This window comes from Rhipicephalus microplus, chromosome 10, assembly GCF_043290135.1.
Source record: "Rhipicephalus microplus isolate Deutch F79 chromosome 10, USDA_Rmic, whole genome shotgun sequence".
Taxonomy (NCBI): Eukaryota; Metazoa; Arthropoda; class Arachnida; order Ixodida; family Ixodidae; genus Rhipicephalus; species Rhipicephalus microplus.
In genome coordinates, this window is record NC_134709.1 from 51,861,926 (window position 1) to 51,874,610 (window position 12,685).

At 45.1% G+C, this 12,685-nt stretch overlaps 1 protein-coding gene across 1 annotated transcript in view; it reads left to right on the plus strand.

The window, feature by feature from the left end:
- brm (ATP-dependent helicase brm) overlaps window positions 1-12,685 on the plus strand; it is an 86,339-nt gene that overhangs the window by 60,015 nt on the left and 13,639 nt on the right. The window contains exons 20-24 of the mRNA XM_075875645.1: window positions 4-234; window positions 914-991; window positions 2,734-2,952; window positions 4,286-4,545; window positions 8,237-8,342. Of these exons, the coding sequence (XP_075731760.1) occupies window positions 4-234; window positions 914-991; window positions 2,734-2,952; window positions 4,286-4,545; window positions 8,237-8,342 (894 nt within the window). The remainder of the gene's footprint in view (window positions 1-3; window positions 235-913; window positions 992-2,733; window positions 2,953-4,285; window positions 4,546-8,236; window positions 8,343-12,685) is intronic.

The window sequence follows — 12,685 nt, forward strand, 5'->3', positions numbered from 1 at the left end:
CAGGACCTGCAAGCACAAGATCGAGCCCATCGGATTGGCCAGAAGAACGAGGTGCGGGTGCTGCGGCTCGTGACGGTCAACTCGGTGGAGGAGCGCATCCTGGCTGCGGCCAAGTACAAACTCAACCTGGACGAGAAGGTCATCCAGGCTGGCATGTTCGACCAGAAGTCGACGGGCTCCGAGAGGAAGCAGTTTCTCCAGGCCATCCTCACGCAGGACGAGAACGACGAAGAGGCGAGTTTGCACTCTCTGTTCCTTGCACCTCTACTCCTCCTCCGTGTTATCTTTCTTGCTTGGACTGCGTCCGCACAGTCCGGAAGTCCGCACAGTCCTGCGTCCGCACAGTCCGGAGGAGGACTGCGTCCGCACAGTCCTCCTCCTGCCCTTAGTGGCTTAGCGGATGTAACATTTGTAACATTCTGCCCGGGACTCTGAGGGTTCCTTGTTCATGGGCTTTGACAGCATTTGTACAGGCTCGGCATTCTGAAATATTTATATTTCATGACCTCGAGGGCGTATTACACTAGGAGATCAGAGAAATTAACTCGCAGCATGACCCGTGACTCGCCGTTTCGAATTTAGAATAATTTAAATTCATTCTGAAGTGAATTCAAATACTGTGATGTTCGTTTCATTATTCGAAGTGCTCAAATATTCACACATGCCTAGTTCTGGCTCAGGTAAGCAGAAAACTGACATTTTACTGTCCATATCTGTCATTAAAAAATTTAGTGCAATTACTTTCCTAATATTTTGCAAAGTTATGTGAGCTTGCATTTGTGAGACAGCTATCTGCTGTAAAGACACACGAGTCTGTATCACCGCACAGAGGGCGAAAGCTGTTTGTAAAAAGTACAGAGACGTTTTTATTGTCTTTTTCTTTCAATCGACCTTTCTTTTTTTCTGTCTGCAGGAAGAAAATGAAGTGCCAGATGATGAAACCATCAATGAAATGATTGCCAGGAACGAGGAAGAACTAGAGCTTTTTCAGGTATGGCCTAACGCATGGAGCAAGAAAGACAGGAGGGGAAACTCCGGGCCAGCGTGAACATACATGCAGCGATCCTTGCGGTGACGCACAGAACTATCGGTTTTTCGCCACAAAAAGAGTGCGCGCGCCTGCAATTTCCGATAGCACCCTAGTGTCATCTGCTACATCTGCCACTCGCCGATTGCACTATGTTACTGGATGCAACTATGAATGTTTTTCACCAGCCCAGTTTGCCAAAACAAAACGAAGCAAAGAGATCATCTTGATAGCAGCATTTTTATTTATATATGTTGGATCAGATGCTCTTCGGACAACGAAAGGAATGAAGTGGTAGAAATAAAAAAGCAGACGATCTGTAATCGTAGCTAAGCGCGTGCCTAATATCACTCATTGTGTAGCTTAAGGATAGATTTTGCACGTTCTTCGACATAACAGTGCCATACAGAACTACTGCACGTGAAAAAACAAAAAAAAAGACAGACATTGATGAAGCACATTTGAGCAGACTGCAATTGATTTAACAAAGGAGTGGAAACTGCCTCGAGCTGTGAATCAATACTGTGCCAAAAAAAATTCGATTTTTCAATGCTCTGTCTGACCAAGAACAGCAGCACGAATGAGCGAGGACTATATGAAGAGGAAGTCGACAATGTGAAGGAAGCGGCTGTTTCTAGGAATATTATTTTCGCAGCGGAACAGTCGGCAGGTGCGACACTACGCTGAGTTTCAATTTCCAGACATACCTCACCAGCCAAAGTTTTTGTGGCTTCCTGGTGCGGCACCTTACGTTTTTGAAGGGGGGTTTTACTTGTGCCCAAAAATGAAGCCAAGAACTGGCCGGAATATCGCTGAAATTACTGATAAAAGCAGTGCCAAATGAGCGGAGGTAGAGGATACTTGTACTCGTCACGAGTCAGAAGTCTTCAGCGAACATTTTACCAACCTCCCAACTTCCAGGTAAGCTACATCGCGAAAAAAGCGTATGTTGGAATCACACTGGTCTGTTTTTCTCAATGACTGACAATCGTCCTGCCCTCATGTTGCATGCCCTGTTCATGCCCATTTCTTTATCATTGAAACCGTGACTTTTTTAACGGCTATTTGTTGCCTGACTCGCTGTGCTCTCTCCTTATCCCTTAAAGGGGGGCACTAAGGAAAAAAATGATTCATGGCATAGTATTAGTAAAGCACAATTACGCTATTTCGAAAATGACCCTCTTACCACGGCACGGCTCTTGGTAAGCTAGCGCAAAAAGAAAATGCAGGGGGAGACGGCACTTCGAGATTCCCACACCAAGCACCGTGGTGTCGTAAATTTTGAAGGTGTCTACATGGCCCTACAAAGTTGCTAATTGGTAAAAATGAAGTACATTGTCATCTTGGGGGCCATTGATCTAACATACGAAGTTTTAAAAAATTTTCATCACTCTAATGTCGCAAAAATACGAAAAATACATTTTCAAATTCGTGACGTCATGTTGTAAGATTCCGGCGTAAAATTAAAAAATTCAGCCTTCGTTTTTATTCTTAAACAATGAACTTATAATGGCGAAACTAACGACATTAGAGTTTTCAGCATATAGTTTATTAATCAAAACCAAGTTATTGTTACATTTATCATTTTTTTCTCCATGGCTTGGTGCTTCTTCCTCCAAGTTGAGCCGTCCTTTTTTGAGCCTTCAGGAACCTAAAGGTGGGTTCAGTACCTCTCTAACACAAGCCCCCTTTCGCTACCCTCCCAGAAAATGGACATTGACAGGAGAAGAGAAGAGGCGCGCAGTGTGAAGAGGAAGCCTCGTCTGATGGAGGAAGACGAACTGCCCAAGTGGCTGCTCAAGGACGACGCCGAGGTGGAGCGGCTAACCAATGAGGAAGAGGAGGACAAGCTGTTTGGGCGAGGAAACCGGCAGCGGAAGGAGATCGACTACTCGGATGCACTCACCGACAAGGAATGGCTTCGGGTAAGTGTGCAACACAGGGGTGGTACCTTTAAAGTTGTTCGTGACGTAGGCACTGCTACTGGGTCCTTCTCGTCCTGCGCCTCAGTTTGTCCAACCTGCAAATATGCATTGTTTCAAACTGCCCATCTCTGCAATTAAGGTATTTGGAGGCGATTATGAGTGGCTATTAAGAATCGTTTGCACCTTTGACTAGCACCAGTCATGGAACCATTTGAAACTAGGGACTAAAAGGTGACTCGAGGTGAACACTGTTCATACCTGCGTGCGAATTGTACTTGTCGACACTCGGAATTCACATTTGCTTACATTGCGGTTGCCTTGAAATATAAGCTGATGTCCTGTTCCTGTGCCTATGATTGGTCCACACGTATGCGACTGCCGTTGCACAACTGGAAAAGGTAAGCAGCGAGCGACTGAGCAGTAGTAGCTCTTTTGCAAAGGATGTGTCCATTTAAGACCAGTCACTTTGCTACTAAACTGGGTCACGTGACCGCTACTGTTCGCAGGTGTGAATTAGCCTTTATTGTGTTTGCTCATATAATACCAGCACTGTGTGCTAATAGGAAATTTTATCTAAATTCACGGCCGCTTACAAAAGAGAAGATCCTGGGACCTTGGACCGACAGTTCTCATACGCGCAAAGCCACGAAAGCCCTCTTGTACTTCTTAAGGACCACCAGACTTCAAGACCGTTTGTGAAAGAACAGTGTGAGACCGCTCTGTGTAGTCTTGAGCTGAACATTCATCCTTCTGGTTCTTACTCCTCTTCTTTTCTATCTCTTTCCTTTCTGTTATACTCCCTTTCTCCCACCCCAAGTGTAGTGTAGCTAATCGAGCGAAGCTTGGTTAACCTCGCCTTTCCTCTCTATCTCTCTCTCTATCTAAATAGAAGAAACTTGGGTAAACGAGTCACCATCATTTCTGATGGGTTTGGCAAGTTAAAAAAAAGTAAAAAAAGATACTGTTCTTATCTTGCATTTACTTCTGGCATTGTTTAAAGCTTATCATGTGTTTATGTCTTTGTGCACGTGTGTGTGAGTGTACAGAACTTGTTGTTGGGCTAGTTGGTAGATCACTTCTAAAAACTTAATTTGAGAGCAAACACACGACACACTATCATGTGTTTGCACTCCAATTAAGTTTTTCGAAATGTGAGTATACAAGCATAGCTGTGTGCATCGTGTAATGTTCCTAGCACTTACCCTTTAATTAATGATTTGCACATAACCATCACATTACAAAATGCAACAGTGTTGTGTCACGCTGTTGTGTTAACGTTGGATAAATCACTAAGGTAGTGTCTTTTTTTTTCTTTCACGAAAAATGAATGCAGGCCATTGAGGATGGTAACCTGGATGAGATGGAAACGCGCAAGCGCTCCCGCAAGTCCGGTGGCAATGGCGTCCCGTCAAGCTCTGGCGGTGAGCGGGGTGGCAAGCGCAAAAGCGGCCCTTCCAGGCAAATTGTGGACGACGAGCCTGTGGTGAAGAAGCGCCGTGGCAGGCCACCCGTCGAGAAGGCCTCTCCGAACCCGCCCTCTCTGACCAAGCAGATGCGCAAGCTCATCGACATAGTCATCAATTACAAGGACAGGTCAGGCATCACGCACATTCGTCATGTACCTTTGAGCTGTGCTACATTTGTGATGCAAATTACTGAGACAGTATGTGACTTGTATTCAAACACCAACATTATACCGATCTCTCATGCTCACTCGTTAGTACAATATTTACTCGCGTAATCAACCCTTCCCCCCCCTCCTTAGTCCTTGGAAAAAAAAAGTCACAGTTTCGCCGCAACGGAATGTAACCCTGAGAACGGCAAGCAGATCGTAACATGCAGTGCACAGCTCACGCACAAATGACGCATGAAAACAACATACACAGGACGAGAGTGAACTAACAGCGTTTATTGCCCAACACAATATGCTCTTAAGACAGAAACAACACACGAAACGTAATCGCAAGTACAGATGAGTGCAAACTAACCAGTGTCCCAATTGTTATACTTCACTGTGTATGTAAAGCGCGCTCTTTTCGTAAGTGGGGCTTGTGCAGCGGAGCGAAGTGATCTTTGTGGACCTTGCAGCTAACGCAATCGTTTTGGTGCAAGCCGAAGGCCCACGATTCTCTCCATCGAAGGATAAGCACCCGCGCACAAGCATCTCTTCACTCTCTTCTTATGGAGAGTGAAGTTCTCGAATAAGGGCTTCATATTTTGGGCACTTATTGAAGGCCAGTATTGGTTGGACAGCGAGTTTCTTAATACCGCCATGCGAAATTTTTGTCGTTATAACTCCCGTGACTTTTTTTCTCCCGCGTAATAAACCCTCCCGCCAAATTTGTGTCAACTTTTCTGAAAAAAAGACGGTGGGTTCATTATGCAAGTAAATACAATAAATTTTTCCAGGATTCACGAACCAATCTTGTGGTAATCTTATTTTTTTAGACTTGTGCATATAGTGGATTTTGGGATTGAAACGAATTCGAAGCGGATAGTGATTTCAATCTAATAATTTCGAATCAAATTCGAATAGAATTCGAATTACTTACTATCACAAAAAATAAGGGCATGTTTGTCATTATCTAACTAACCTGCACAATATTTTTCTCTGAAGCGAGGCCAGGGCAAATTTTATATTTTTAGTTCAAAGGAAGTGGAAACAACTTTGAATAGTAGCAGGATTTAACTTTCAAAAGAAGGCAAGATATAATCTGCAAGACAGATTACGTTTTAAAATTTACTATACTTAAAGCATATAGGCTGGTATAAGAAGCTTTTGAAATGATGACTAGATGCGAGGATTGCGTGTTCGTGTACTTTTGAATTTGAACTTGCGCAGCTGTGCGGATTTCCTTTGGATAGGTGTCTTCACGGCTTAGTACCCCTCTACTGCAGTGAAACCTGCTTTACAAGAGGTTACATGTAGACTTCGTAGCACCTACAGTTGACGTCCGATTTCTCGGACTCATCTGTGGCACTGCAAAGTTCCCCATATAGTCAATGTATTAAAGAGTTCGAATTTCTGAACGTTAATAGCTTTCGCCATCCGATTTCTTGGACTTTTTACCGCTAACCGCAGACTCGTAGTCTCTATCGACGCCACCACTTTAGTTGTTTTCAGATCCTCAAACCTATCGCGTTGTGGCTGCCGTACCCTCAAAACCGAAAATGCCGCAATCCAGAGCACGCCAATTCGTTGCCGGTTGTAGCTTCATAGTGCTGTGCAGCCTGTGGTCCGACAGCTGGAAAAGCTACGCTGTTGAACTATGGCCTGCCATCGGCATGCTTACAGAATCATGGAAGGCAGTTATGCAACAAATCCTCTGGTACTGTTTTCGCCACATGAGCTTCATACTGGACGCAAAGACAGTCGTCTCGCTCGGAATGGACAGAGTGTGCAACAAACTTCCACCCGCGGACGTTGCCCGTTGCCGGTATTTCGATTCTAGCCTGGATAACTCTTGAGGACTTCATTGATGCTGACAAAAACCTCAAGCTGTGAGCGGAATTAACCAATGACGAACTCATTCGTCAAGTTACGGTTGATTCGAACAACTCTGACATCGAGATCGAAGAGGCAGAGTCTATAAAGCCAACGAGCTCAGAGATGACACGAGCACTGACACTGTCATCAATGTACAGTGACAGCATGACGTGAACTGAAATTGTGGCAGACATCATTGCGGGCAAGTGGAATGCCATGCAAACGAAAATAAGTGACTTTCTTTTTTTTGTGCCTAAGGGTTTACAAATGCGGTTGAGCCGGCCACATCCGATTTTTTTTCTCAGCTATTTTCAGAGCCACCTAAAGAATGCATTTGCTGAATTGCAATCAGAACTCTGTACTTCTATCGCGACCATCTCTGTCTGTGAAAAAGACCTATTTTCATTTTTCCAAACTGCCTGATTTTCCGAACATTTTTGCGGTCCCTTGAGGGTCTGAGAAATCGGACGTCGACTGTATTTGTTCATTTCGAATACTTGGAGATTTTCAAAAGTTTAAATTCGAATACCGTTATATTTGCACAAATATTCAAACAATTCAAATATTTCCACAAGCGTATATATTTCCATAGCCGCAAGCCTTACTTTGTTCCTTTAGCCTTGAAGAGCCAATCAACAGGCTCCGACATTTTTTTTTTTTTTTAACTGGAAACCGCACTTCAGGGAAAATCATGTGCTTTGCACAAAATGAACGAGACAAACTACACCAAGCGTGGGCAGAGGGCCTTTCTGCTCAGCGCATGTGTGACATGACGTACCACAGGATTGCTTGAAAGCTGATATGTGATTGGGCTGAAACTTCACGCACTTTGCGTTCGCAGAAAGCATCGACATAGTGGCAGGCACGGCTAAATAAGAAAAAGATCGACAGACTTCACGCGTGGCAGCATCGCACAAATTTAGTGAAATGGTCTGGTGGCGGAATTTTCATTCAACTTCCAGTCAAGATTTTGAGTTATCCGCAATTCAACCCAAAAATAATTTGAGATAAAGGGAAAAATATGCATGGGACGTATAGGAAAATGCTCGGTGTTGTAGAAAATTTCGACTTAGGCGATTTTTCTAGACATGCGAGTTCGAGTTAACGAGGTATTTCTGTATTCGCAAAATTCTTGCGGCAGCATGTGCACAAATGTTCACAAGGCAAAGGGGCACGTATTTCTCTATAACAATTTTTGGATCTCGGTGTTGTTTGCTCGCCCTTTAATGTGCATCAAAGGCTCAAACAGAAATGATTAAAAAAAAAAAAAACAAGAGCTGGAAATAAGATTGGTTGCTAAATGTGAGCCTTATATTTTTATTCTTGGCGCACGAGCCTCCTAGTGCATGTTTGGTGTGCAGACACATTTGACTAGTGCACCATTCAATTCGTATTTCTTTCACTCTTGGAGCGTCCCAGAGTAAGATGTTGCTAATATTGTAGTATAATAGCATAAGCTTGACATAGCCTTGGTTTTGGCAGCCTGGAAAAAAGAAAGAGAGATAGAGGTGCTAGCTGCGGTGTTTGCCTTTGCAGAATGGAAATTTTCTGCGGGCTTGTATCACGTGAACTGGCTGAAGCCTACAACGTGTCATCTTTTGTAAGTGTTGTGTTTGATAATCAGAAACATGAAGTTGTCTTGCTGTGCCACAGTATTTAAAAAAAGAGAGAGAGAGCTGGCTTTGAGTCCCCTAAAGGCTGGCATGTTCCTTTGTGGAGATGAAAACAGTGATCGCGAAGTGCGAGTGCAAATATTGTTATAGTGTCCATGTTTGTTTGTTTTTTTCCTTCTCGCAGTGATAGCCGGGTACTAAGCGAGGCCTTTCTGCAGCTGCCATCAAAGAGGGAACTTCCCGACTACTACGAAGTCATCAAGAAACCCGTCGATCTGAAGAAAATCAAAGTGAGGACAGTTTTTGTCGGTGCACCTCGCAGTAATGTGCACCTTAGGTACTTGTGTGCATTCGTGCTAGAAGCGTCAAAAATACAAAAACTGTACAAGCTCGTTGATTCGAAATGTCGGATAATTCAAACGTGTTCTTCGGTCCTAGTCTGCGCTTCAAGCTCTTGTTCATTCGTTAATGTTGAGTCGCAACTCAATTCATTCAGGCGATCCTGAAAACGAATTAAACCCGAAGCACCGCAATGGGCGGCACAAAAGACTGAAAGCTATATTTGCGACCATTCAAAACAAGGTGGCGCAGTCCGCATTGCCATCGTGATATTAGGAATCGTATTGTAATGACAAAACAGCTATAATGCATCATTTGCGTTTACCAGCGCATGTGATGCATCGTTGGCGGCAGGCGTTCAAAAATGCGTAGTCACCATGCACATTCATGTTCCTGGCGGCCCAATACTTCAGCGGCAGTGGCAAAATTCGTTCATTTACCAACGAAAAAAGTATCGTCATGTGCGCATGGTGGTGGTGGTGGGGGCAGTGCATAGGGAGGTGGGATGCTGGGCATACATCGGACTAATTAAGACACGGGCATCTTGCGCCATGGTTGCGTTGTGAAAGACGTCACAGGATGACGAAAGTTGCGTCTTTTACACTGCTCTTATATACGGTGGTGGGGGCAGTGCGTAGCGAGGTGGGATGCTGGGCATGCATCGGGACTAATTAAGACGCGGGCATCTTGCGCCATGGTAGCGTTGTGAAAGACGTCACAGGATGACGAAAGTTGCACCTTTTACGCTGCTCTTATATAACATGCGTACAGCATTTACATATTGAGCATGAAAATAAAATTGTGTTGATTTTATAAACAATTTGTTTACTGATTTCTTGGTACTTCTGATGGATTGAAACGTCGTCGATTTGGGCTTCCTTTTTTTGGTTTCGTGGAATCCGAATTAGCGAGCTTTTATTGTACCTGTAATCTCGAATTTTGATCAAACACAGCGCCTTCACGTTGTGACAATATGTATACGTATCTATATAATAAAAACTTAAAGAAAATCAAAAAAGCCACCCGCGCACGGTTCCCAGTTCGTCACAATAAGCGGAAGTGCGCTTATCTCCCACGCGTACTTTGCCCGGTGAATGGGGTGGGGGCAAAAAAAGCAATTCTCCCTGGAGCGGCCGTATTTGCTCACACCATCGTTTTGTAGGAGTTCCACGATATCGGATCCAAAAGAGTTGGCTGCCAGCCTTACTTATAATATTACAATTTTTTTGCTATTGCGTTCATTGCATTCAATTCAACTTGCCATCGTGTTGTTGCCAGAATTAATAGGCTAATCGCGAAAGCTACCGGCCTGCGAACTCGCGGCGCAAGACGGAAGCGCATGACGAGTCAACCTCCGAACATCCTTAGTCACCGTGGTCTCCGAAAGTTTCCATCAGTGCCTAATCTGACATCCCCTCGGTGGTGACAACACGGTTGTCCGAAATTGAGAAAAGGCACAGTTTCGCTGCAAGGGCAAAGCAGTGCGATAGCAACAACTTGGAATTAATGCTGAGAACGGCAAGCACATTGAAACGGGCAGGGCGCTGCTCACACACGAATGACGCACGAAAACAACATACACAGGGCGAGAGCGAACTAACATTTCCGCTCGACACTTAACGGGCTGTTTAAACAAAAGCGAGGCATGAAACGTAATCACAGGTACAGATATGAGTGCGACCAACAATGTGCCCCAGTTGTTACTTTGCTGTGTATCACGTGCCCGCAAAGCAGTGGCACGTACACGCCCCAGGTATGTGCCACTGTTTTCTGGAAAGTGTTTGACGACGCTTGTGCGCGCACGCTTATCCTTGGGTGAAGAAAACCGCGCGCCTTCGACTTTGACCGAAATGATTGTGTTTAGTTCCTGGGCGCACAAAGATTACTTCGCTCGCTGGACAGGCGCCGTTTGCGAAAAGAGTGCGCTTTACAAACACAGCAAAGTAACAACTGGGGCACATTGTTGGTCGCAGTCATATCTGTACCTGTGATTACGTTTCATGCCTCGCTTTTGTTTAAACAGCCCGTTAAGTGTCGAGCGGAAATGTTAGTTCGCTCTCGCCCTGTGTATGTTGTTTTCGTGCGTCATTCGTGTGTGAGCAGCGCCCTGCCCGTTTCAATGTGCTTACCGTTCTCAGCGTTAATTCCAAGTTGTTGCTATCGCACTGCTTTGCCCTTGCAGCGAAACTGTGCCTTTTTTCAATTTCGGACAACCGTGTCATCACCACCGAGGGGATGTCACATTAGGCACTGATGGAAACTCTCAGAGACCACGGTGACTAAGGATATTCGGAGGTCGACTCGTCATGCGCTTCCGTCTTGCGCCGCGAGTTCACAGGCTGGTAGCTTTCGCGATTAGCCTATTAATTCTGGAACAACACGATGGCAAGTTGAATTGAATGCAATGAATGCAATAGCGAAAAAATTGTAATGTTATAAGTAAGGCTGGCAGCCAACTCTTTTAGATCCGATATCGTGGAACTCCTACAAAGCGATGGTGTGAGCAATTACGGCCGCTCCAGGGAGAATTGCTCTTTTCACACAATCCCTTTGCGTTGAAACCGCACTGATACTCACCGAGATAGCAAGCACGCCAGCGATTGCGACTGCTTTTAAGATCTAAGTTCATTATTACTACTCGAGCGATTCCCCTCCCCCCTCCCAGTGTTGTTTCTTGCTTGTTCAAGGCAGGTGGTTTACTTTCTGTTTGAACGTTCGACGGCGGTTATAACACGCGTGAGATGTTATCTTATGCACTTTCCAGGCGATAGGGATGGGCCGACTCATTTGATCTCTGCTTCAGCAGCGCTCGCGCGCTTTTACCAGCTGGTGAAAGTTACGATGTGCGGGGGCATGTTATCGATTTCGACCTGTTACATAACATGGCGGCGACGGCACAAACTCGCCGAGAGCGTCCATATAATGGCTATCGCAATAATAACGCAGTTGTTTTACTGTAAAATGAGTGTTTTTGGGTCAGCTCTGCCTTCAGCCCCCTTGTGTCTAATTTACTCATTTATGTAGTGTTCCTACTTAAAATAACGGAACAGCATTAAAGCTTCAGTATGGAACTGGCGTCCATCTTAATCTGCTTTATTTTTCACTTCATCCTCCTCTTCTCTCCTGCCCCGGCCCTCGCGCTTCTTCATCTTCTGTCCAAAGGCTCATACCGCTTCACCCTTCCCGCTTTCTTTTAATTACCCCTCCTGGGGTAATACTTGAAGACATTCCCAATTGAAGCACATTCAACAGATCCACGTTCACCAGTGTACCAGACAGTCTTCAAAATTCCGTTCTGGGTGGCTGTCTTGGTCACAGAGTAAGGCCCATAAAATTTGGCACTGGAATCTCTTATTCCTTTTCTCACTAGTACGAGGTCGGTGACTTGAATGTCTGGCATGTCTGCTCGATGCCTCTTGTCGAAATTCTTTTTCATTCGTTTTCGGTACCTCTCCTCCTGTGATTTTTGTTGCCTCTCCTCGACAATCTTGAGGTTTTCCAAGAGTCCCAACTCACGGTCTGCCTGCAGAATAGGGGTCTCTCCTGTAGAAGCGTACTGTGGACTGCACCCCAAGCCACTTGTGTAGGATCGGTTATGATGTTTTACGGCTGCTTCTAAAGAACATTTCCATCCCCCAGGAAAACTATCGTACATCTTGATGTATTGTTTCACGTCCCGTATGGCACGTTCTGCAAGCCCATTCGCCGCAGGATGGTATGGCGCACAGAACTTGATCGATACATTGTGATCTCGAGCCCATCTTACTAGCTTTTCACTCTTGAACGCGGGGCCGTTATCGCATACGATTGTCCGCGTAGTTCTAAACATGTCCCTTTCGAGAAGGGTTATGACGCTATTTGCATCTTCTTTTCCTGCTCGTGCCGCGACCATCCTGGTGCATTCATCTATGGCCAGCAGAAAAGCTTGCGTTTTTCTGACTCCTTCCCGTTTCTTGTTAAGTTCGGCGAAATCCAGGTGAACTACTTCAAAAGGCACGTTCGAGTGGCAAGGTAGTATCATGGTGTCCGTAGGCTGTTTATACTTGACTTTGTGTACTTGACACACATGGCATGAACGAACGTACTGACTAACGTCTTTCTTCATGTGAGGCCACGTAAACCTCTTGACCAACTTGTTGTAGGTACGCCAAAAGCCGTCGTGTCCTCCAGATTCTGGGCTATCGTGGTACAAGTAAAGCACTTTGGAAACAAGAGTTGGTGGGACTTGATACCGACCTTCCGTAAAAACCAGTTGTTCTGAGCCTTCCCACAGCTTCACTTCATTGATTTCTTC